Source organism: Armigeres subalbatus, chromosome 2, assembly GCF_024139115.2.
Source record: "Armigeres subalbatus isolate Guangzhou_Male chromosome 2, GZ_Asu_2, whole genome shotgun sequence".
Classification (NCBI taxonomy): Eukaryota; Metazoa; Arthropoda; class Insecta; order Diptera; family Culicidae; genus Armigeres; species Armigeres subalbatus.
In genome coordinates, this window is record NC_085140.1 from 268,816,348 (window position 1) to 268,843,873 (window position 27,526).

Genomic DNA, 27,526 nt, shown 5'->3' on the forward strand with positions numbered 1-27,526 from the left:
GCCAATTTCAAAGGGATTTACATCCGGTCTTCACCAGTCGCTTCCTTATATAAAAAAGGTTCTACATTTTGTCCACAACAGGAATCCGTCGACTACAGCGCCACCTAGAAGCAAAAAACTGAAACGGTTGCGTTTCTCCATACATTTGGATCACTTTTCCCATACAAACTTTGAGCCATTTGCGCACGCCAACCACTGGACCGAATGAGCTGAAATTTTCAGCTTGAAATTCCAGACTTTTCTCTTTTTCCATATAAGCTTGGGCCACTCTAATGCTGTATGGGCTCGTGCATTGTTGGATACTGCGTCGCAGATTAATTTGATGACGGAGCAACTCTCGCAAAAATTGAAGCTTCGACGACTGAAGACCCACCAGGCGATCGGAGGACTTGGAAATGCTACTGTCGTTTCGCCGTACCTCGTCGATGCAAGGATTGAGTCGCATTGCTCCAGATTTGTCGCAGATTTCTCTTTCCATGTACTACCAGGAATCACTCGTAAGCCACCGGCCAAGGCACTCAACACCAGAAAGTGGAACATACCTGCTAATCTCGTTCTAGCTGATCCCACCTTCCATCAGCCTGGCCCTATCGACATAATACTTCCGACATGGGTAGTCTTCCGACTACGAACTCGTCGAAGAAGGCTTAATTCGTCTAAGTTCCAATCTACCAGTGCTGCAGAAAACCGTTCTCGGATGGGTCGTGTCCGGTAAAGTTGGATCGATACCTTCGGCAGAAATCAGCTTTGTGCATGTCTGTAGCATCAGTTGGCACGCCTCTGGGAATTAGAGTCTTGCCAATCCAGCAGTACGTTTTCCGTCGAAGAAACGCTTTGTGAGGCTCACTTCGTTGCAACCACCGGCCGTGATGATACTGGATGATTTGTGTCGGACATCGAAAATATGTACCGACAAATTTGGCTCTCGCCGTTGGACCGGCGATTTCAGAAGATACTCTGACGGAATTCTCAATCCGAACCAATACGCACATTCCAACTTTTCACCGTGACGTACGGAACGTCATGTGCTCCGTACTTTGCCACCAGAAGCCTTATGGAACTCGCCAAGATCGGAGAAATCTCTCACCCACAAGCCGCTGAGGCAGTTGCCAAGAACTTTTATATGGATGACCTTCTAACCGGCGCCAACGAAATCTCAGATGGCCAGCAGTTAAGTATTCAGGTGTTGGATCTCCTCGGATCCCGGAAGGGTACGATGGGCAGGACATGTTGCAAGAATGCCGGACAGCAACCCTGCAAAGATGGTGTTCGCTTCCGATCCGGCAGGTACGAGACGGCGTGGAGCGCAGCGAGCGAGATGGGCAGACCAGGTGCGAAACGACTTGGCGAGCGTGGGGCGTATCCGAGGATGGAGAGATGCGGCCTCGAACCGTGTATTGTGGCGTCAAATTGTTGATTCAGTGTTATCTGTTTAGATGTTAACTAAATAAATGAAATGAATCTCCTCGGATCAGCTGGACTTTGCTTTCGGAAGTGGTCCTCGAACTGTCAAGCTATTCTCGCTTCACTACCACCCGGTATGCGAGACGATAGAACGATTTTTGATCTGGAATCCTCGGCTCCGATCAAAACCCTTGTGTTGAAATGGCAAACAACCCTCGACGAATTTCTCTTCGACGTTCCCGAATGGAACGAATCTCCCATTATCACCAAACGGATTGTACTATCGAACGCGGCTAAACTTTTTGATTCGTTGGGATTAGTTGGTCCTGTAATCGTGCAGGCCAAAATCTTCCTCCAGGATGTCTGGAGAAGCCAAAAGGGATGGGATGAAACCCTGGGCGATGAATTACAACAAAGGTGGCACGAATTCCGGCAAAACTTTCTCGCCCTCCGGAATCTCTCGGTGCTTCGCTGGGTAGTTCCTGTCGTCGAACCCTCATCGATCCAAATTCATGGATTCTGCTATGCTTCACTGAAAGCATATGGTGCTTGCCTTTATGTCCGTGTGGCAGCCAACGATGGCACTATCAGCGTGAATCTCTTGACAACAAAATCGAAAGTAGCTCCCCTCGCTGATTCTTGGATGCAGAAAAGAGTCTGTTTACGTCGTCTAGAACTTTAGGCGGCATCTATTCCAGAAAGTGTAAGCTGCAATCAATAACTGAAGGCTACCAACTCGTGGTGGCACGGACCAAATTGGTTGTCGAAACCATCGCGGTTTTGGCCTTCCTTAACTTCCACCTATGATGAAAACTTCAACCCTGAAGACCTCTAAGAACGGAAGGTCGCTCTCGTTATCCACTCCGTACCTCCGAATCCTATTTTCGCGCTGCGGTCTTCGTACAATGCTCTACTGCGAATAGTTGCATGAATACAAAGGTTCCAATTCAACTCGAATCCCAATAACCGAACACAACGGCGATCTGGTGGTATATCTACCGTGGAAATGGACGATGCCTTGCGGTGCCTCGTTCGAATCGCTCAACGTGAATCGTTCCAGAATGATTTTGCCTCGGTGTCCAACTCTGGATAAGTCGAACCCTCGTCTAAACTGAAAAATCTTGAACCGTTTCTCGATGATGGTATCTTGCGAGTCGGTGGTCGACTTCGCCATGCGTCGGTCCCTGCTGACCGGAAACATCCATATATTTTGTCATCGAACCACCCTTTCACCGAGCTAGTCACACGATATTATCGCCTAAAAATGCTGCACGCGGGACCCCAACTGCTCATCTCAAGCCTCAGGGAGAAGTTCTGGCCATTACGTGCCCGAAACCTAGCGCGAAGTATCGTTCATTCGTGCATTAACTGCTTCCGTTGCCGCCCTCGCATTACGGAACAAATCATGGGCGACTTACCAGTCGAACGTGTCCCGCCTACGATGCCCTTCTTGAGTACCGGAGTAAATTTGTGTGGGCCTGTTTACTATCGCCATCACGACCGTAAATCCAAGGCAGTCAAGGCGTTTGTCGCGTTGTTTGTTGGTCTATCGATAAAGGCAGTTCATATAGAGCTCGTTGGGGACCTTTCAACGGGGTCGTTCCTAGCTGCCCTCCGGCGATTTGTGGATCGAAGAGGGAAACTGATCCAGTGCGATAACGCAAAGAATTTCTCGGAGCGTTGGCAGAACTAGCTAGGCAATTTCGAAGTCATGAGTAGCAATCCAGTATTTCCCGGGCGTCTGCGGAAGCCGGCATAAGTTTCAAATTTATCCCTCCTCGCTCCCCGAACTTCGGTGGCTTGTGGGAGGCGGACATCAAATCTCTGAAGACGCACCTCAAAGCCATACTGGAAAACGTCATTTTGACTGCTGAGCAACTAACCACACTTTTGACCCAGATCGAGAGTTGCATGTACTCGCGACCTCTAACCCAACCCAACCCAACCAAGGCATTTTTTGATACACCGTCCGCTAATAGCCATTGCGGAACCTTAGCTGGAAGATGTACCTCCGAATCGACTCGACAAATGGCAGGAAGTCCAAGAGTTTCTCTGCATATGCTCCAGAAGCGCTAGGCCACAGAATATCTGTCCGGGCTGCAGCCTAGAATCGAGTTCCATCGAAGGGAAAGTGGTGACCTCCAATACATTTTCCAAATCAATATCTTCCACATAATGTACATATTCACATATGAGTCTGCACAACATTGTAAATTAATGTCCAAGTCGGATGGTTTAATCCCCGGAAATAGACAATTAACTTCGATTGAACTGAACAGTTGAGATTTTTTCCCACACAATTCCGATCATTCACCTACACCACAGGTAGATAGTAATCGGCAAAAGCTCCCTAGAATGTTCGTTTCTCTACACACGATCTCTGTACTGATCCTATACCTAGATATAAGACAGCAAGAATCTCGCAATAATCAGTCGAATACAAACCACAGTCAAAATCTCATCTACCGTGTTATTTCTAGTCCGTATAACAAGTGAGCAATAAATCCATTCATCGTATAGTAAAATTCCCAGTTCACTGCGTTAAGTGATTGTAAAAATTCCGAACAGTAGGTGGATACCCATGTTTCGAACTATAGTGAAAAGCGTATCATGGTTTGAACCATTTTGAAATCAGTAGAAATTACCATCTCATTGGCAGGAAATGAACCTAAAACAGTAGGTATGAATGGCATATTTAGGTATACTGGAAGTGATAGAGTTTATTTAAACATTCGTACATATTGTTTAAGTAATAAAATGGAGCGATTTAAAAACGTCCTAAATTTGCGCTAAATCCTCCCCACCAGTGGCATAATTTTAAGGTGATTATACAATCAAGCCATGTGGTGAATTTCAAATTCACCACACGGTTTTCTACTCCTATTATCAAAAGTTCAAATCTAGCGTAATAATGTTCGTACAATGCTGAAATTAAAGTCGATTGTTCAGCATAAGTAAGCAAACGATCTACGGATGTTTCATCCACATGGGCGTTGTGGTTCTCTCAATTCGTGCTCCTGAAAAATCACTAGAAAAAGCACGTGGTTTCCAAGATGGTCGATTTGTGGCTTTCTTGTATAACCACCTTAAAAAGCTCATAAAGGACGCATTTTATGACACAGGAGTGAGATCAATATATCAAAAGAACGCTATTTTTATTTGTAATCGATTGACATCATAATACAATTGAAAAACAGTTTTAAATAGTTAAAATAGTAACATTTCTACAAGGTAAAAACTGATCATGGTTTGAAATAAATTCGTACCATGGTTTGAACTTGTAAATGCAGTCATGTTCTGCTGCTGTCCGCTAGGAGCGCTGCATGCGCCTAGCTGGAGCATTTTGTTTACATTTCCAATATGAAAAAATCGCTATTTTCATATCGATAATTTAGACGATTTTCACATGTTTCGAGTTACTTATCTAATGCGAGAAGATGAATAGTAAAACAAATTTGCTTTCCTATTCATTTCCTCAGCGTTTCATGCATGTGATTAGTATTATATTTAGGAGCTGCTGCAGTAGTTCAAACCATGGTACGAATCAAAGTTATGTAATTATTAGGGTTTTTCAATGAAATTAAGCATAAATATGTGCACCCAAGATGTTTTTAGAAAGATAATGAACTAAGCTTCCATATAAACTAGAAATCGCAATTGTAACATATCCCTTTAATGAAATAAATCAACTTTGTTTTGACGGCTTATCTGAAACCTGCCATTTAGTTCAAACCATGATTGGATACCTTATATGAAAATTTTAACATATTTGTAGCTCACTGCCAAAATTTCAGCTCAATCGGTCATTGGGGTATAATGTTACAGCTTGTCAAAGTAGGTTATTTTGTATGAAAATCGGCATACACTGCTATTATTCTGAACACAGGTGTATCCCGTGAATTGAAAAGTGATGTAGTACTACTGTGAATAGGACAGACGGAAACGATCTCTGTATGAACATGAAGGTTACAGGCATTAAGGTTGCGACAAGTGCGGCGCATTATACTCCATTGTACAGTGACGTCACACACGACTTTTGACAGGTACTGGTCCTGTTGTTTACAGACGACTTTATTTTAATTTTGAGATACTTCTATCATTCTTTGGATTTTCTGATAGTTAATTACCTAAGCTTATCGATAATTACCAATATTTGAATGCAGAATGTACGGAATGTCTTCAACATCGTGAAATATGCAGATTTAATTTGGATAAAAAAAAATTCTAAGTCCGAAACGTAAACAACAGGACCAGTACCTGTCAAAATAGTGAGGTTAGGTTTGCCGCGCGCAATGACCTATTAGGTTCTGCAGCGTCTGTATCTAACCTCAAACTGATGACAGATTAGTAGTACTTCACATTGGACTCGGGGACAGCCAACCAATCACGAACTCGAACCTTGTCGGAGTCCTCGTCGGAGTCAGTGGAAAGTACTACTGAACTGTCAAAAAAGTTCATTTGACGAGGACCGAATTCATTCGTGACGTCATGCTGCAGAACTTAATACTCGGTGGTAGAGGTGTGCGCCGGTCCAAAAATCGGCGGCGGCGTTAGTCAGAATTTTGATCGGCGGCGGCGGCGTCACGCCGAGTGCCATTTTAGCCGGCGGCGTGAATCGGCGTGAAGATTTTTTACGTTTGTTTGTTGAAGACCTTTTTCTGCTTTTTTTCAGGATGTTTTCAAGACTTCATAGGAAGAATGTTTTGAATTTCGATATTCATTTGAAAATTATTTTCGGCAACTACTATGAAGTTTTATGAACTCTTTGGAATTTCCAAGGAAGCACTTTGGAATTTCTAAGGAAAATTGTTTCAAGTATCCACAAGAAAATGTTTGGAAAATCCACGGAAAGTTTCTGAGTATTCTGCGAATTTTACACAGAAAATTCTTCAAATTTTCCGCGGTAGATTGTTCAAAATGTGGACATCAACATAAAAATTGGATTTCAACAGCAAATTGTAAAAAAATGTTAAAAAACATCAAACCGAATTGTATTTGGCCGAAATGAAGGGTTGTGCGAAACGGTGATACAATGGAAAACATGTTGGCCAAACATTTCATTTGGCCAAAGCAACGTACAACTGAGAATTTGGACGAAAAAGCACTCTTTTCAAATACGTCGTTTAGCTGAAATGGTCTTTTGGCCGAATAGGTTGTAAGCCCAAAAATGGTAGTTTGACAGAAAGGGCCATTTGATCGAAAATGTCATTTGGTCCAACGGCCAAATGATTATTACTGAGCGGGTAGTATGGTCAAAAATATGCACCTGTTTAGCCAAATAACATTCTCGGCCAAATGGCCTTTCTGACAAACGACCATTTGGGCAAAACAACTTTTTGACAAACCGATATTTGCGGCCAAATAAACGTTTGTCCGAAATTGTATTAGGTCGAAAATGGTTTGACCATAAATAACATTTGGCGGAGAGCGACAAACAGCCGAAAGGCTCATTTGGCCAAATTGGTAATTTGGCATTTTATGCCAAAAAATCTAATCAGCTTAACGGCTTTTTTGACAAAATGATCAATTCAGCCGAACGACACTTGCCAAATAACCAAATAGACAAATGGGGGGCATAGCCCTCCCTAGAAAAAAATAGCTCTCCTAGGATTTGAAAATTTAGTTAGCAGTGATATAAATTTTCAACATATAGCATAATAAATTACTGAAAAAGTTTGAAGACAAAAGAGTTATCTCCCATATTCAGCCTATCATAATGAAATGAGTGGAAGACAAATGAGCTTTTATTTCATTTCTGAGAATGATTCCTGTGTGGCAGTGAAATTGCACTTGTTGTTAATTATGAAAAGGCAATATCTAAATGAATTGAAAGCATAAAAGTAAACTTGATTTGAACAACAACGGAGAGCCACCAAAATATCAATCAAAGCAAATGTGAAACTTTGCCAGCAGTCAAAGAAATGTGGTCAACCATCACAGACTTGAGTGACAGTTTTCCAGCAGACTTCCGCTTGTCTAGCAGCATAATAATTTCCACAGATACACAGCATCCGAGAAGAATTCTCATTGGAATATCTGAAGAATTAATTTCAGAATCTTCGAAGTATTCCAACCGGAATCCAGAAAATTTCATATTGGATTCCTTTTAGTATCATTAAGGAATTCCCTTGGGAATCTTTGGTGGATACCATTCATAATCCATGGAGGATTTACTTCAGAATCTCTCGTTAATTTGCATCGAAATTCCTCCGGAGTCATTCGAAGATTTGTTTCGAAATCGATCGGAGAATTGCTTTGGAATTCGTTGGCCTAGATTTTTTTCGGAGTCTTTCGACGTTTTATTTCGGAATCCTTCGATGATTTGCTTCGGAATCCTTCAACGATTTGCTTAAGCATACCTGGAGGATTACCTTCGGAATCGCTGGAGAATGCTTTACGGAATCTCTGGACGATTGATTCGGAGTCCCTCGACGATTTGCTCCGGAATTCTTCGATGGTTTGCTTCTACATCCCTGGAACATTGTCTACGAAATCTCTGAACATTCAAATAGGAATTCCTGGAGGATTTCTGACGGAATCTCTGTAATATTCCCGTTGGAACTCCTGGAACATTCCTGTCGGAATTCCAGGAATACTCTCGTCGCTATTCCTGGAGGATTCCATTCGGAATCACTAGAAGATTCTCATTGGAATCCCTGAAACATTTCCGTCGGATTCACTGGAACATTCCCGTTCAAAATTCTGGAATATTCCTTGAAGTCGAAATTCCTAGAAGGATGGAGTATATTCATAAGAACATTCCTATCGGAATCCCTAGTGGATTGCCTTCAGAATCCCTGGTGGATTGCCTTCAGAATCCTTGAAGGCTCCCTTCGATATGCTTGGAAGATTCTCGTCAAAATCTCTGGAGGAATGTTGCATTTTTATTTTCCATTTGTGATACATAGATAGAACATTTATAAATATGCAAAAATTTCAACTGCCTACCGGTAGGAACCTGACGGCGACCCGTCACATATTGTCCTTTCAGTGTGCGGAACAAAGCCGAGCGCTAGTACACTTAGACGCAAAGCCAAACGCTATCAATTTTAGTCGTTGTAGCAATTATCGGCTGTAAAAACAAACATACTTCGACACTATGGGCTATACCAAAAAGCACATGCTTGAGAAAAAAAAGTGTGATGAGTGTGATTGATCCGCAATTAATTGCCTTAAGTGATTATTCCAATTTTCGAAAATTCAAATTTTGAATCGGCGTGGAAAATTATAGACAATCGGCGTGAAAAATTTTAAACGGCGGCGCGCCGATGCAAAATTGCCGGCGGCGGCGGCGTGCCAAAAACTGTCGGCGGCGGCGGCGTGGCGCGGCGGCGCACACCTCTACTCGGTGGGAAACTATAGAAAATGGTGTGTGGATGCATGAATTACGAGCTGTATCAAGTGTATTTACAAAGAAAAAAAAATATTGTAAATCGTATAGATTACGGCAAACTTCAGTGCGTTGATCACTCAGTGATGTATTTTTCTGGTTATTTCATGTTGTAATATTGATTGTAGAATCCTTGAAAAAGATGGCATACGTTATTGAAACGTCGGGAAAATAAAAAACTTTCGCTTTCAGTGTTGAAGTGAATGCAAAGCTGAAAAATCCTTGGTACTAAATCCAAGCAACGGAGAGCATCCAATAAGCTGATCACTAAGTGCGAATGTCGGAAGAAAGAATAGCGAAAACAATATTCAACAGAGAATCGGATAGAGGCCGGCGATTTCGTGGAGGGCCACGAACACACTGGCTGCACGCGGTGGAATCGGACATGGAAACCCTAAACGTTCGGGGAAACTGAAGGAACATCGCTCAAGATCGACGATCATGAAGCTCTACAATACGCCAGGAATAGGTGTAATGACGCTGGCCAAACGGGTATCCAGGTAGGTGTCGACAGACAAGTCATCCGCCCCGTGGTCGAATAGAATATGGCATGCTGGTCCTTTCCTAGTTCATCCTCTAGCCGACATTAAGGACAAACCTCTCGGAATCCGAATTGAAGCCTACTTGCATTTCCGGGGGCACACCACTGATGACGGAAGCAACACACAACTGTCATCCTTTTTTGTTAGCTTTGCTGCATCGCAGCATGCGCCCGAGAGCAACATGTACCGACGGCTTGGCAGGTAAGCAACTCCCTAAACATCGTTACACTTACCAAAGATTTGATTCTATTGCGGAATGTCACTCGCAGGCAGTTTCAGCGTACTGGACTGCCTGAGCTAAAGGCACGCTGCAATCGAATCACAAAAATAATCCAGGCCAGAATGGTGGACCTCAAAAATAACGATTTCTCGAGTAAATCCGCACTCTCCCAGCTTATGCTAAGCCGTTCTGGGCTTGACCAAAATGCTAAAATCCAAGCCTCGGCCCAATCCACCTTTGATCCCACTAGACAATAATGGCTCTAAGGATCGCTTGATAACTCCTGCAGAGAAGGTCGCTGAAGTAGGTCGTCACTTCGTCAGGTCACACAATCTAGGGCAGAACATCGTCAGTCCACACGAAGCTGCCATCAACAAACATGCTAACAACATCCATTTGATTTCCAACGACTTATCGGAGGAGTTGGAGATCTCAGCTGGCGAACTGACGGCCATCATCATCGAAGAACATGAAGGTCCCAGGTTTCAACAGCATCCTGAATCACGAGCTCAACCACATGAGTGCTCCGTTCTTTGAGCACCACTCGCTGATCTTTAATCAGTGTCTCCGGCTCAGCTACTTCCCATCGTCCTGGAAGTCAGCGAAAGTCATCCCCTTCCGGAAGCCAGGGAAGGATCCTTCCTCCCCCACCCAAAAGTTATCGTCCCATCACCCTTCTCTCAGGATTATCCAAGCTATTCGAAAAAAACCTATTCATCACCGGTACTTTAGTCTGCTGAAAATCTCAACATCTTGCTCGAGGAACAGTTTGGTTTCCGACGCGGTCGATCAGCCGTACACCAACTGACTCGAGTTACCAACGTCCTCAGACGGAACAAGTTTGTCTCAAAAACATCCGCCACGGCCTTACTCGATGTCGAGTAGCCATTTGACAATGTTTGGCATGATGGCCTGGTGTACAAACTACAACGCTACAATCTTCCCAGCTACCTGGTGAAAATCATCAACAATTACCTGTCGGCAAGGACATTCCGGGTCTCAATCAGCGGAGCGAGTTCCAATGCGCACAATAACGTCGCAGGCGTCCCCCAGGGCAGTATCCTCGGGCCCCAGCTTCTCAATTTCTTCACCTCCGACATGCCAGAACCTCCAAAAGGCGGCATTCTGTCTCTGTTCGCAGATGACACCTCCATCGTCTACAACGGTAGAGTGATCAGAGCGCTAGTGGCAAAACTCCAACGAGGCCTGGATGCCCTGACAGAGTACCTCTGGAAGATTTGTATCAACGCGGCGAAGACCCAGTTCATCATTTTCCCCTACTCTAAATGCCCTAAACATGTTCAGCCTGGGGACTGTAAAATCATCCTAAATGGCACGACTGTGGAATGGGCCAATGAGGCCGACTACCTTGGCTTGACGGGCTTGACCCTCGACAGCAAGCTTATTTTCAGGCAACAGGTTGACAAAACGGTGACAAAGTATAACGTTTTGTAAAAATAAGGTTGCTGTCTACAAGCGAATCATCCGCCCTGTGATCGAAAATTAATTTAAAAAACAACAAAGATGAAAGGCCGTGTAGCCAAACACTTACAATGTATATTAGTTGTAAAATCAAACCAAATAAATAAACATACATTTATTGAAAAAAAAATTGCGCATGCGCAAAATAATAAAAATTACAGTTGTGCGTTGCTTCCGTATGGAGTGGTGTGCCAAACCAACCTAAATATTCTTCAAAACTTATTTATTGCAAAAATTTGAGGCTTTGGTTTTTGAATGTTTGTTTACTTCTACACTCTACCATACAGTATTTCAGCAGAGAACAGGTTACTTGTTTTTGACAAATTTCGCTTTTAGCCACTATTTTCCTGAAACATTGAACAATAATATTAGATTTTGGTTGTGTCAATTTTGAATTGATTTTATGTGACTGATTGATAATCCAAATATTTTTCCCCACTAGGAGTGATGCTTGAAAATGGTTTTCCTTCTAAGAAGTTCATTTGGATTCTTCTACTTTTTGCTTTTTGTGTATAGTGAATATTGCACCCGTTAGCCTTATGTTGCTGTAGCACAAGCGATAGCAGTTCTTATTTAAAATTACAGATGAGATCAATTTTATAGTGTTAGGAATACACTGTTCTCCAAGTATGAGATGCCAAAGAGCTACGAATTGGCACTCATTTTCATGCATATCATGGTAAGGTAGTATTCTTGTAGTGTAGTCTTCTCAGCTGGTGCTTGAACTGGTAAAGAGGTTGTAAAGCTTTTTTAATGAATGTGAGTAATTACACTCCAATGTCTACTGATTGATCTAGAGCTACAGGGACGACATTCGGATAATACCTCAATAGTTTGATATATCACTAAAATATTGCACGAATCATGACTTATGTACACATTTATCTATAGTGCTAGTTTTCTACCAGGGCCGCCACATGCTGTCATCACTTGAGCCATCATTGTGATGATCATGAGAAGGTCCTTCGTTCGATGAGATATTTTCATACGAGCTGCTGGGTCCTGCGAGATTATCCGCATCTTCGCGGTGCTTCTCTTCGGTTGCATCATGAGATGAACCTGCCATGGGACTTGCTGGACTCGCTTCTTTCTTAATACTGTGATTCGAACAATCGTTTTCGTCGTCTCCGATATCGGTTACGGAAAGGGGCTTTTCCTCAACAGGATCGTCAACTTCCATCTTTGTGATTGGTGGCGGCGTTGGGGGTTTAGGAGTAGGCTTTGCCATCAAAGCCCGTACATCTTCAAGAGTCATTTTGCTGATTGAGTCGGGGATGCCTAGCGACTTCTTGTACAATTCCCAGTAATTTTCATCTACGTTCTCCGGGAGTGAGTGTAGGTTGGCCAGAATGTCTGCCGTCATTTTCTCGTGCATGGCCGCCTGTCGTCGGTTTTGCTCAATCAGAGACTCGAAGTCAGTGGCAGGATGTGTGGGGGGATGTTCTACAATGGGTTGCGTGTTGAGACCGAGCGCTGTTGCCAGTTGAATGTAGTGATCAGGTATAAGAAGGGCCATTTGACCGTCGTTTATTCGAACCTGTGGAGGATATGGTGGGGGTGCAACATGTTCGGAGTGCTGCAATTGAAACAATATGATTAGTTGATATTTCATTTGTTGAGAACTATGGATTCATTACATTTGAGACATCTTTATCTGATTCCATATTTCCATTAGATGGAGTTGGGGAAGAAATGCTTGGCGAAGTGACGTACCCACTGGATAAAAGACCAGATTCTTGTTTGATAGCTGTCGGGTTGATACGGCAGTTTTTGAGACTATTCATATCGATTAGCTTCTGCTGCTGATTGAGGATCATTTTGTTGAGTGAGGAATGACTAGCAAAGGGTGGCACTACGCCCGAACTACTGCCAGGCTGACTTTGAACACTAATCAGGTCGCTGCTCTGGGCCATATCTTCCATATGATGCGACACTAGAGGTTGTGGGGAGTGCAACGATTTTGCCCTGTGATTTCCGCGATTGTTGTTTTCATCTTGATGGTGCTGTAATTGGTGAAGGCGATTAAGCATTGGAACAAAGTGTGCAGACCAGTTCGGTATTCCCTTTCGTTTGTTCTTATTAATGTCCCTTGCGTGTGATAAGATGTGCCCTTTTGAAAAGTATTAAGGTACACTGGGGGAAGTGGAAAAAGGGGGTAAGTGTAAAAATCGACTCGAAAAATTGAAATTGTACATACTTTACAGTTTTTACCACATCATAACATTATGCAAGAATATACTTTGATGCTCACACTAATACTATGTTGAAATTTATATGATACATACACTAACACGGTTAACGCGTGAACTGTAATTTTAGGTTTCGCAAAAAGTTGATTTTTGCATTCATAAAACCAATTCTTATTTGCACCAATTGTTCTTTTTTCAAGTGAATTTATATCACAGGTGACCATTATAATACAATTAAACTAATCCCATTCAATTGGTAGTAGTTTGTACCAAGAAAGCAAATAATTCAAAGATTTTACACTAACCCCAGGTATCAAACACTGCTGGGGAAGTGGAAAATGTTCTGATCACGCATTTTTTTAGTTCCCTCCAGGGTTTATTTTGATAGCTGTGAATAATAATATGTCCCTTCTTTGTTATCATTGTGATTTCAGTTGCGATTGGTCTAATGTACATAAGAAAATGCCTGATTAATCCACCTATTGGTATTGATGCCTTTCACATGTTTTACATATGAAAAAAATGTATGAGAAATAAAAAAATAGCACCGGTAGGTGAATATATTCCATAATTCACATTCATTTATATTTATAGCAAGTTTTGCCGTTGAATGCAAATTTTTGTGCGAACAAATTGGTTAAAGGCAAGTGCTTAAACATAGGAGGTAATTTTGTACGTGTTTTGCTCACACACATACATACAAACACGCACACACAGACATAACCTCAGTTCGTTAAACCAAGTCGGTTATTTTTTTTTTTTTTTTATATCTTTATTAAAGAGGCTTGCAGCCCTAGGCTGGCTCACCTCTGGAAGTTGATTAGTTTATAACCCTGTAAGCCCCATTTTTCCTATAAAAAGTTCATCTTTGGAGCGAACCTATAGATTTTACGTACACTTAATGTTCGAGAAGGCAAAACCAGCCCTCCACTAGCTATTACGAGAATTCCTTGGAGACCTATTCCGTTAAGCCAATAAAATTATTCAACAAAAGATACTCAGACCAATTACCGTTTTGATTTTAGTTATATCTAATTACTCATCACTATTGAAGGTCAAGGTAACATGGGTTTTCCACTTACCCCATCCCACTAGGGTAAGTGGAAAAATAACTCCTAATTTTAATATCAATTTCCATAAATTTCAAGCGACCAAAATGGTATGAATTACCGCACAGTTGGTGCAAAATTGACTGTTTTTGATAGCCCATTTTAATTGAACGCATTTAAATCATTTAAACTGGTTTTACACTAATTCAAACATGCACTATCGATTTTTCCTTTTCCACTTCCCCCAGTGTACCTTATTCCGAAATGTATGACAGCGAATTCAAGCAAAATTCGAAGCCTCTTATTAATGCAAAGATCAAACATAGGGTATTCTATTAACAAGAGTGCAATACCGACTGAGAAACCATACATATAACAATTTTGTCATTCATGCTACTCACCGCTTTCGGTGTGGGTGTAAGCAACCCGAGGTCCGTCGAAGGGCTTCGATACGTGTACGGGGATCTGCCAATTTCGCGATTAGTCTTGCTGAAGTCCAACGGATTCGAGTCCTGTCCACCGTAGTCCAGGATGTCTTTCGTTTTCTTTATCGTTGAATGATTTTCATAGATTGGGTCCACTTTGGTAGTTTCCGTCGCACTGCCGTTGGACATTTTCGGGCAGATTTCGGTATCAATTTCCGCGATGCAGTTATCCAGATGCCTCAACAAACGAGCTTTCGATCCCGCATCGGTGAGCGTGGGCACGCTGGGAAGTGGTGGCGGCTCGGGGGTGGCCAGGTAGCGCGCCACTTCTCTGGCGCAGTCTGTATATCCTGCCCGATATTTGTCGATCGCAGGGTTGTCCAAGTTGCGATGTCGCTGAAAATGCCTTACTGTGAGCTCCAATATGTCGGCTTTCTCTAGTTTAGAGTGCTTAGTTTGACCGTCGCCGGATTTGGTTTTGACCGTGGATTCCAGTATAAGAGCTTTGAGGATAGCTAAGCTCTGATTGATTCGTGCTCGCCTGCGCTTCTCCATGAGTGGTTTGTTGGTGCGCTTCAGAGGGTCTTGTGATGTGATCAAACCTGCGGCGGTGCTACCGTTCTGTAGATGTGCGTCTAGTTTCGATGACAAAGCTGTTGCACTTAGCTCTAATGGAATGGCAAAAAAAAAAGTTTAAAAATTGCCGGATCATATAATTACATGATGCTTACCACTTCCGTGTTTATGCCCCTTATAGTCTTTATCCTTCTTTGCAGTCATTGTACGTTCCCTGATGATAAAGGCAAAATAAAAACTCTAGTTCTATCGGAGAAAGCCAGCGTGCAACTGTGCAAGGTCATTCATTCGGTACTATTGTAGCTTTGTGAGGATAACGATGGAAACGTGATCTGAAAATATATAGAATTTTTTCTCTATTTACTCAAGCGTTTAAATAGTGTGGTTGGTATTTTTATAGTGTTTGGGTAAATACGACAACAACATTTTCAAATCGCAATGTTTAATGATAGAATGTGAACTTCTGAAACCCCTGACTTTTCCTTGACTTCATTCTGAATTGGATTTGACTCAACGATGTCTCAGTCATTTCAAACCAAATTTAATGCATCATTAATTGTCAGCGTCAATTATTTTGAAATTGTGTGTTCCCCAAGTTATGTACCAGAAAAATCCATATCAGACAGTAGACTCAGACGATAGACTAAACAGTACACTAGGAAGAAATACAATATTTTTCCCCTTATGAAGACATCATCACCATGTCGAAACGTCGGATAAGTATACATTTTGTTTCAATGTTTCAAGACTGCGTAGCCGTCCTTGAAATATAAATAATCAATAATAGTGAAATATGTTAAAAAATATATATCTCTACTGGTTGCTAAAAGATATTTTTTTCATCACAAGCTGCACGAGTTGGATGAATACTACGAGTGCTGAAAAATGGAGCGGTGCGTAGAAAATCAGCCAATAGGGGAAACCTCCAAATGTTGAACGGCTAATTTCTTCGCCTATTGTTGAACTCCCATAAGAAATGCACGTGCGTCAACAATAGGCGAAGAAATTAGCCGTTCAACATTTGGCAAATTACCCTAATTCATTTTTAAACCAGATATTTTGATCAGGAATTGCAAAAAATAATTTAAAGTCTTGTATTAATTTGTGATTGTATGTCGTTTTTCTAATATGTTCATAAAATCCGTTCGTTCCTGTACCAAATTAACGTTTATAGTATGTGTTATAAAAGCTCAATTCATTATGGCTCGTATATTGGGGTCCTGCAGTACTTTTTTTATTATGCGGTTTTGGGTTTTACGCGTTTTTTTACACAGTTGATTCACGCGATCGTATCCGCATATTTGAATATATTTTAGAACCAGATCTATTAATCGTTCATAGGTATTTGAATAGTTGAAATGTTGGTTGAATAATCAATCAATTTCTAAAGATAGATAGATAGATAGACAGATTCAGTTGACAGCCAGACATCATCAAAGTCGGACGCGTTTCTATCATTTAACTCGATCTCGCTTTAAATATATCCCGTGGAAAATGTGTAGCGTGCGGAAGAATACATTGGTGGTGGACTTTAGTGTTCTCCCAGTACGCCCTGATGCTGGGAAAGTGAAGCTATTCCTGGAAAGCCAGTTGAAGCTCCAATATGATGATGTTTCGAGCATACAATTGCACAATAGCCGCAATTGTGTGCTTATTGAGATGAAAAATCAAGAAATTGTCACACGCTATCAATTAGAAAATAATTGGAAATGTAAAATGGTGTGTGCAGACAAGGAATTCCGCATACCGGTTTATGCGGATTGTGAGGCAGTGACCGTGCGGTTGCATGATCTCCCCCCGTCTATGAGTAACAGTGCAATAAGTGATTTCATGCTGGAATATGGTGAGATAATCTCTATCAGAAACGAGGCATGGCGGCACTATTTTCCCGGAATTTCAAATGGTGTGCGAGTGTTGAGGATGAATCTGCTTCGCAATATCCCCTCGTACGTAACTATCGGGAACGAAACCACTATGGTAACTTATTTAAATCAACCAAAATCCTGTCGTCAATGCCTTTTACCAGCCCATCCTGGTAAAAAGTGTCTGGAATCGCGAACTGCAAACGTTGATAATAACAAAACAGCAGCATCATCACCCGACGGGTTGTTCACTCAAACCGACTTTCCACCAATTAATGAAGCACCGAATCTATCATCATCTCCCGTAAATGTACCTATTGCTGAAGAAAAACAACTACATGATGACGAATGGACTGATATCGAGGATAATACATCCAGCTCTTCAAATGAATACAACGAAGTCACACACAAGCGACGGCGGTCAAAGCGGCATATCGTAGACAATGAAACCAAAAAAGTGTGCTCTCACCAGTGGTCTCCAAGCACGGAGAAGGAGAAAGCTGTTGTCGACAGTTAACGGTCTTAACGAGACAATTTAGTATTAAATAATAATACCAAAAAAAGTGTTCGCAGAAAACTGTAAAATTAGATTGTCGGCTCTGTAAAGCTGAATACGGCGCCTGAGCCTAAAATAAACTATTTGAATTAAAAAGATAGACAGATAGCAAAATCGTTCAAAAAGGTCTTTTATATTTCAGTCTTCTTGCCCTTAGATACATTCAATCTATTCTACTAGCATTCTAAATACTTGAAACAGTGACCCTTTCAAACCCCCGACGACGGTAGTGTTGAGTTTAAAATTATACCGTGCGGGACCGAAATCCGTACAGCACCGAAATCCGTCCACTTTATGAGATATCAATAAATTAGAGGGTGTTAAAGGTAATTAATGTAGAAATAATTTATCGTATCCTGTTCAGATACTTGGAAGTAAGCTTCTAAAACAAAGAAATGGAAAGAAGGCTTTGAAATTAAAACAGCAAAAATCAAAAACAAATCGCCACCCACCAAACGCGGAGTTTTTGCCGCCATTTTGTTTTCGGGTAGAGCATAATTGCACCAAAAGTAACTGTGTTTAATTGCTATTTGCGAATTGCGAATCATTACATAAGATAAGCGGAATACAAATCGAAGGGATCGCTTTTCAAGGTGCGTATCGAACTATTTACAGTGGGAGTTTAGTCAATAAAAATGTTTCAATTTAAATATTTAGTTAAATAATAGCTGTACGGATTTTGATCCTTTGATTCGAAACCCGTCCACAGTGGACGGATTTCGAGTCAGGAGTAGTAGATTTTATCCATTATTTTATCATGTTTTTCGTAGTTATTAATGAGTAAATGTGAAACACTTCAAAAGTAGAAGCCTTCATGCTCCTGTGTCAGTGAAAAAAGTTTTATTTACATTCGATTCCTATTTTCTAATGACTTTTTCATATACTAAGGTGCCTAAGTGTACGGATTTCGATGCCCCACGGTAAGTGGTGTTAAATGTTCTGAGTTCCTACTTATAGCTTAGTTGATTGAGGTCTGAAGAAGTGCGAATTCTGCTCAAATGTTTTATTAACGTGAACTCATACGAAAACGCTAGGAGATGGAACAGCTGTGCCGTGCTCAAGAAACACGCATGTTCTATCAGAAGCCCACCGTAACCCGTAAGGTTTCGTGCCGCTGAATCTGGGAAACAGAACAGCTACCTGAGAAGTGCAAGGAGGGGGTCATATTGCCAGTCTGTAAAAAAGACGACAAGCTGGAGTGTGAGAACTTTCGAACGACCATCATCCTGAATACCACTTACAAAGTGATATCTCAGATAATTCTTCATCATCAGCAGTAGTGAATGGGCTGTTCATGGGAAGTTATCAAGCCGGCAAAAGGACTAAATATTCACTATACGGCAAATCCTTCAAAAGTGCCTTGAACATCAGGTCTCAATGCACCATCTGTTTATCGATTTCAATGCGGCATATGACAGTATAGACTGCAGTATAGACAGTATAGAGCTATGATGAATCATGGACGATAGCTTTCCCGGGAAACTTTCAAGACAGATTAATGCAATGGTGGATGGTTTGCAAAACTGTATGAAATTTTCGGACACAATCCAATTCATTCGAATCCCGCCGGGGACTAAGACAAGGTGATGGGCTTCCGTACCTGTTGTTCAATATTGCGCTAAAAGATGTCAAGCGGAAAGCCAGGGTACGATTTTCAACAGATCCAGCAAATTTGTTTGCTTTGCGGATGATATATGTACACGAAAAAAAAGGCGTTCCCGAATCCGCCAACCAGCAAAAATACACCATGATTTAGTTCATGAATTCGGGAACACCAGTCACGTTTTCCAGAACGTTCCAGAAAACGTGACTGTTGTTTCCGAGTCCGTCACTATAGTTCCCAAAAAAATACATCATGAACTTGTTAGTTCACGAATTCATGAACGCTTTTTTGCGTGTAGACAATAGATATCGTAAAGCAACAAAAGTTGAACTGGAATTGAATGAAGATAAACACGCTAATGAGCAGTGTTACAAAAGACGGATATACCTTCAAAGTGGTGGAGGAATTCGTCTACCTTAAATGACAAATAACAGATATTGAGGCTGGTATCCAATACGCGTGGGCTGCCAATGGGCTGCAAAATGGTGGGTTGACCTCAAGGAAGGAGCGCCCAACAGAGCTCTGGTCCCCATAAGTTCCTATCTCACGCTTCCACGGGTCGTCCGATGACAAAAGACCGCCAGCTAAGGGTTGTGTACTTAGTTGGTAGTGCAGCCTTCTGACATCAGCTAGAGTGAGAAGGTACGCCTCGAGCGTCTGTTCACCAGGAGGTGCGGCTCAAACAGCGTCTGCCTGGTACCCAGCGGCTGATTAACAAAATGCTGTATCGCGTCAGCTATACTTAAGGTGGCAGCCCCATCATCGCGATGTAGGTAACGCGACCCTGGTAAGGTAGCTTACTGAGGTCAAATACCACGAAAAATAGAGCTAGAAGAAAAAGAGAACGGTATTTTTGGCAACGAAATAAGGACTATGATTGGAAACTTGGTACCTGGAATGTCAGGACCCAAAATGAACCTGGACGAGTGAGTTTTCTGGCTCGCGAACTGCTGAAGGTTGGAGTGAACGTGGCCGCTATTCAAGAAGTCCAATTGCGCAGATCCGGAGAACGTGAATTCCGAGCCGTGGACCCCACGACCAACATCGCATTCAAGTATAATATCTATCACAGCGACGGCGAAAAAGCAGAGCATGGAGTTGGTTTCGTAGTGATGGGCAAGCAGAAGAAGCGAGTGATGCGGTGGAAACCCATTAGCGAACGAATCTGTGTGTTGAGGATACGGGGCAAATTCTTCAATTACAGCCTAATCAACGTTTACGCACCGACAAACGATAAATCCGACGACGTGAAGGACACGTTTTATGAATGTCTTGATTAAGTCTATGGAGAGTGCCCAAAGCATGACGTGAAAATTGTTATCGGAGACGCTAACGCATAGGCGGTAGAGAGGACTTTTTCCATAATCGGTAGGGAGTGCCTTCACTCCGCTACCAATGACAACAGCCTACGGCTAGTAAATTTTGCTGCTGCCAGAAGGATGGCCATCAGTAGCACCTACTTTGCACGAAAGAACATCCGAAAGCACACCTGGAGACACCCAAATGGTGAAACTTGTAACCAGATAGACCATGTTCTGGTGGATGGGCGCCATTTCTCGGATGTTATCGATGTGCGCACATTCAGAGGTCCGAACATTGACTCTGATCACTACCTCGTTGTCAGTAAAATTCGATTACGGTTGGCAACTGTATCGAACGAAAGATCACAGGGAACGATGCGTTACAATATCCAGCGATTGTCGGCAGAAGAAGTATCGGCTGAGTACCGCCAGAAGCTCGACGAACGGATAAGTGCAATCAACGTTAGCGACAACATTAACGATCTATGGGAGACGATCCATGGAGCGGTGAGCTTAACAGCACGAGAAGTGGTAGGCTCTGCAAAGAGGCGACCCAGGACGGGTTGGTTCGATGTGGAGTGTCAGAGAGTGACAAACGAGAAGAACGTTGCCAGAAGCCGGATGTTGGTGTCGGGTACCCGATCGAATAGAGATCGGTACGAGGAAGCAAGAGCAGCCGAAAAACGAACCCACCGCAGGAAGAAAAAAGAGTACGAATAACAAGTTATTAGTGAGGCGCAGGAAAAACTGGAGCAAAACGATATGCGGAGGTTTTATGAGTCTGTCAATGGCGTGCGGAGAAAGACAGCGCCATCTCCCGTCATGTGCAACGACCAACAAGGGAATTTGCTGACAGATGAAACCGAAGTGGCTGCCAGGTGGAAGCAATACTTCAAGACTTTGTTGAATTGTGGAAGTGACGGTGCATTGGTGAACAAAATAAATATTAGCGACGATGGACAAGCTGTGGAGTCACCTACACTAGATGAGGGTAAAAAAGCAGTTGAAGAGCTGAAAAACAATAAGACTGCGGACTCCCGGACCAGCTCCCGGCTGAACTTTTTAAACATAGCAGTGAGCACCTTTATGAAGTTCTGCACCATATTACGTCGAAAATATGGGAAGACGAGGAAATGCCTGCTAACTGGTTGGACGGCCTCATTTGCCTTCTTTTTAAGAAAGGGCATAGACTGGAGTGCGCCAATTACCGAGGAATAACTCTCTCTAATTCGGCGTAAAAGCCATTATACAGCCATGAAACATGGACGTTAAAGAAGGCTGATCAGAGAGCTTTCGGAGTGTTTGAACGTAAAGTGCTACCGACAATACTCGGCGGTAAACAGGAGATCGGTATCTGGCGGCGTCGCATGAGCCACGAATTGTTCCAGGTGTATGCAGGGCTGGATATTATTAGGCTTATACAACACGGCAGACTACGGTGGGCTGGTTACGTTGTTCGTATCCCGGAAGAACGTCAAGCGAAGATAATATTTAGTAGAGAACCCGGAAGAGACCGCAGGCTTCGTGGAAGACCGCGTACACGGTGGCTTTTGCAGTTGAAGAGGACCTTAGGGCGCTCAATGTTCAGGGCGACTGGAAGCGATTGGCCCAGGATCGAGTCCACTAGAGAAGGATACTGTATTCGGCGTAGGTTCATCGAAGAGCTGTAACCCATCAAGTATCGAGTAGCCAATACGCGTGTAAACATCTGCAGCCGTTGATCCAAATGTATTGAACGTTAGATACGTAATTGGCAATCATTTGGAGATGGCGGCGCGAAACTACATGGGTACCTGGTTAGCTACAGCGTCGATACACCTTGTCGGTAGAGCTCCATAATTGTCTGTCTTGGGTGATGTTCCTCCAGTTTCCCCGAACGTTTAGGGTCCCCAGATCCGATTCCACCGCGTGCAGCCAGCGTGTTCGTAGTCTTTCAGTTGAATATAGTTCGATATTCTTTCTTCCGACATTCGCACTAAGTGACGAGCCCACTGAAGTCTGCCGTATCTCAAACGATTTACAATATTTTCTTATTTGTATACTTGATACAGCTCATGATTCATGCGTCTGCGCCACACACCATTTTCTAGTTTCCCTCCGAGTATTGTACGCATCACTTTTTGCTTGAAAACTACGAAAGCTCTCCGGTCCGCCTCTTCTAATGTCCATAAAGGCCACCAGTAGAAACAGAGTTTTATATAGAGAAAATTTTGTTTCTGTTATTTGCATGTTGTGGGACCTAAGCTGGTTACGTAATCCGTAGAAGGCCATATTCGCAGCAGCCAAATGTCACAAGCGTTCCAAGGTAAACACTTTAGTCGGACAAAAGCCTTCACTACTGCTCTGCGATCGATTCCAATGAGGTCGATGTCGTTCGCAAGGCCCAGGAGCGACCGTGTGATGATAGTGCCGTTCCTCTGCAGATCCCATAATAGCGCCCTCGAGTGCAATGTTGAACAATATATTCGAAAGTGCATAACTCTTCTTCAATCCGCCTTAGGTCACAAACGAGGTTGACACTTCGTCTGCAATCCTAATACTTGATTTCGAGCCATCCAGCGTTGCACGTATCAGTCTAATCAGTTTCGACGGAAAACCATGTCCGGATATTATCTGCCACAGCTTATTTCTTTTCACTGAATCGTACGCTGCTTTGAAATCAATGAACAGATGGTGATTCTGCAAGTTGTACTCCCGGAATTTATCAAAGATCATCCACAGGCTAAACATCTGATCCGTCGTTGATCGGCCCTCACGAAAACCTGCCTGGTATTCACCGACGAAGGACTCCTCAAGATACGCGACAGAATTTTGTACACTGAGTTCAGAAGGGTGATCCCTCTCTAATTGGCACACTCTAGTCTGTGCCCTATCTTATAGATTGGGCATATGAGGCCATCCAACCAGCCGGCAGATAGTTCTTCATCCTACCATATTTTCTGAATAATGTGGTGGATCGATTGAGCAGTTGTAGCCGTGTTTGAGAAGCTCGACCGGGATCTCGTCCTTCCCAGCAGCTTCACTGTGTCTCAGCTCGTTCAGAGCCTTCTTTAGGGGCTGTCCACAAACCACGTAGACCGAAATTTTACATTTTCAAACCCCCCTCCTCCCTAGTAGATTTTCGTAGACTTTTCCGAAACCCCTCCCCCCTATGAAGTCTATGTAGACTTTTCCAAAATTTACAAAATATTTCATGTGATTGGAAAAATATGGAAATCAACCACGTTTTAAGTAATTCAGCTATGCTAATCCATTTCAGTATGTAAACATTATCCAGTATTTTGCGCACGATAATGGCGGCGTGAGTTCCCCTCAATTTGACATTCAAGAGGTAGAAAACATTGGAACTCATCAAGTATGCCTTGCATAAATGATTTTATTTAAGGAAATAAACAAACGTCAATAAAAACCCCTCAATAATTATCCATAATTTCAATTAATGATAGAGTAAATAATTATTTTTTCAATGCTTTATATTTTTTAGGTTTGTCGTTGATGGTCATCATTGGACAGAATAATTATTGAAACTATTCGGAACTCAGTGTTAAGACCTGTTGATGTGTGGCCTCCGTTCATACTTCAAAGGCACCTCTGGATTTGAAAAGCGTGAAGATGCTTTTTTCCTTCGTCATGCTTTTCGTATTAAATTTCTAATTATACATAACTACTGTAACAGATTTAATATAAAAAGCGTGACGAAGTGGGAAGGAGTAGCAGAAATCATGTTTTGAAATAGTTTTGTGAATCTTCTCTTAGATAGTTTTAACTTCTCGTGATCCACATACGTCGTTCTGATATTATTGAATAAACAAAATTATGGTGTAATTGACTAATGCTACTTATTCCGTAAATGGACAAATGGTTGTCATGAAACCAACTTTAAGAAATGTAAAAATAGTCAAGCAATTGTGACCATCGTTGTTCCAATAAGAACAGAATATTATTTTTTTCTGTCCTGTTGGTCTTTGAAAAATGAAAAGGTGAGGAAATTAACAAATGAAAAGTTGGGAAAATCGCAAAACCTTGCGCAAAACTCATCAGTTTTATTAAAGAATTTCCTTCTCAAGTGTCCAACAAAGCTTTTCTCCATCAATATAATTCAATTTGGCCACGAAATTTCGATGGGGACAGAAAACAAATTGGTTCCGGAATAAATACCACCCTGCTTGTTCAGGCTCGATAGGTACCTGTCGATCTTTTCGACGAATAGTCAGCTTAACCAAATCGGTTCTAGGCCCAATAATGCAAATGTGAAATCTGAAATGTATAAAGAAATACATAATATAAATGAAGCAATAAATGAAGTTTTAAACTTAGTTATTTCCGATAATGTTCCTATGAGATTGACATTTATTTGTTGACAACAAAAAATTATTCAACTCAAGGCATACGTGATGAGTTCCAATGTTTTCTACCTCTTGAATGTCAAACTAAGAGGAACTCACGACGCCATTACCGAGCGCAAAATACTGGATAGTAAAATTCGAATTTCAATCTGACTGAACAAATTCCAACAAAACAAAAATCAATTTAAAACGAAATAAAATTTTATCATCTATCCACAGCTCCTGAAACCAAATATCAAAGCCAAAAATTTTTTTTTATTTTGGATTCAATTCCTCCTAGAGATATGCGCCATTGCCGCCGACACTTTTACATCGGCGCCCCATTCCTTAAAATCTGTCACATATTTGACATGTAATTCTCAACGCCGGTTCAAATTTGTGAAAACCGAAGAATTTGTCGAATTTCGAAAAAACAAAATTCGTTTCACATTCCAATAAGTTTTTCGTGATAATTCCGTAGAATTTCCCGATTGATAACCTTCAAAGTTTCTAGGGAATACTTCAAAGAAATCTCCGTGATGATTCCGATGCTTTTCTTGAAATTTCCATGCAATATTCTGCGATCTTTTAAAATCCCAAGAGTTTTATTCTAAATTCCAAAAGTTAAAATTTTGAGTAATTTTCCGTTTTAGAAATATTTCCCTAGGTAATTTTAAGTTTAGACGGACATCCCGAAATATTTCCCGTGGAATTTTAGAATGGTTTCCTACGATGTTTTTAAATTTTTTTTGCACATTTGGAGCAATTTCCTGAGGAAATTTAAAAAAAATTCTGCACGTTCCAAAGAATTTTCGGTGGAAATTATGGAAAATTTTCAGTTGAAATTTTGATAAATTTCTCGTAAAAAATCCTAATTGACTTTCATGAAAATTACAAAGGCTTTTTTAAAAATTGCAAATATTTTTCTTATGAAAACTTAACGCGTTTTTGGTGAGAAATTTAAATAATTTCTCGTGGAAGTTTTTAACAGTTTATTTAGAAATTCCATATATTTTCCATCGGTAATTCCAAAAAATTGCATTAGAACTCCCGAAGAAATTGACGTGAAATTTACGAAGAATTTCCGATGGGCATTTCGAAGAATTTTGCTTATATATCCAAATAATTCCTCGCGAAAATTCCAAAGAATTTCCGAAATTAGAAAAATTTCCCGGGCACTACCCAGAAAATCTCCAGTGGAAATTCTGAAAGGTTACTCGCGGAAATTTCGTAGAATTCCCCTTAAAAGAATGTCTTTCCGAAATTCCAAAGACTTTTCCTGGATATTCCAAAATGCTTCCTTTGTAAATTCCAAAGAATTTTCCGTGTGACAAAATTTACAAAAGAATTTTCTGGTGAAATCCATGATAGTTTCAAGCCGTCGTTCAAACTATTACTTCAGAGAAATTCAAGAAATATCGGTAAAGTCTTGCAAAAACTCAAAGGTGCAGCCCAATCGGGTTGTACGCAAAGGTGACGTAGGACTACGTAGCTATACGAAATGGAGGGTATTTTTCATCTAAATTTGTGCAAATTTATTAGCATTGTGCAAACTGCTCGGAGGTCAACCGAATCAAGAAACTGAAAGTAGCTCCCAGTTGGATGAACCAGCCATGGAAAAGGAACGACTAATCGGCCGCATGGGCCCTCCTTAGCCGTGCGGTAAGACGCGCGGCTACAAAGCAAGACCATGCTGAGGGTGGCTGGGTTCGATTCCCGTTGCCGGTCTAGGCAATTTTCGGATTGGAAATTATCTCGACTTCCCTGGGCATAAAAGTATCATCGTGTTAGCCTCATGATATACGAATGCAAAAATGGTAAACTTGGCTTAGAAACCTCGCAGTTAATAACTGTGGAAGTGCTTAATGAACACTAAGCTGCGAGGCGGCTCTGTCCCAGTGTGGGGATGTAATGCCAATAAGAAGAAGAAGAAGAAGAAGAATCGGCCGCATCGCCACTGAAGCCACTCGCCTATCTTTCAGTGGATATCATCAGAATCCTAGAAGACATTATGCTTAAAAATGTCCGGAATAAAGGAAAAATAAGCAGAATCGGAGGTGGCGCGAAACCAAACACAAATATATTAAGGTGATTATAGAATGAAACCCATGGTGAATTTCAAATTCACCACACGTTTATCTACATACATTTCCAAAAGCCCAAATCTGGCGTAATAGTTTTCGTACAGTACCGAAACTCAAATTATGATTGTTCAGCATAACTAAGCAAACGATCTACCATTATTTCAGCCCCATACGCGTTATGGTTCTTTCATCTCGTGCTCTTGAAAAAATATTGGAAAAGCACGTGGTTTACAAAATGGCCGATTTCTGGCTTTATTGTATAATCACCTTAATTTGCAACGTTCGACTTCCGCACGCGATGGAAGCGTACATGCATCGTTTTCTATAGCGCTGGTGGCAAAGTGAGCGGGACTTCAATAATAAATTACAAACAGTCCCTTTCAGGACTTAAACTATTTATCCAAGAAGAGGTTTTGACCGTTGGGAAAATTGTTTGCCCAGACAAACAGACTATTCGGCTGTTTAAACGATAATGACGATTTTGGAAAGATTTATTGTTTTTAATAATGCGCCATTTG

At 41.7% G+C, this 27,526-nt stretch overlaps 2 protein-coding genes across 2 annotated transcripts in view; one reads left to right on the forward strand and one right to left on the reverse strand.

Moving 5' to 3' along the window:
• Positions 1–27,526, forward strand: part of LOC134216337 (zinc finger protein 260-like) — a 122,210-nt gene that overhangs the window by 18,936 nt on the left and 75,748 nt on the right. The window lies entirely within an intron of this gene.
• The window catches only part of LOC134216336 (uncharacterized), a 74,245-nt gene continuing 58,006 nt past the window's right edge, over positions 11,288–27,526 (reverse strand). The window contains exons 2-5 of the mRNA XM_062695248.1: positions 15,433–15,609; positions 14,678–15,369; positions 12,676–13,041; positions 11,288–12,614 (exon numbers count right to left, since the gene is read on the reverse strand). Coding sequence (XP_062551232.1) covers positions 11,940–12,614; positions 12,676–13,041; positions 14,678–15,369; positions 15,433–15,481 — 1,782 coding nt within the window. The 5' untranslated portion in view covers positions 15,482–15,609 and the 3' untranslated portion in view covers positions 11,288–11,939. The remainder of the gene's footprint in view (positions 12,615–12,675; positions 13,042–14,677; positions 15,370–15,432; positions 15,610–27,526) is intronic.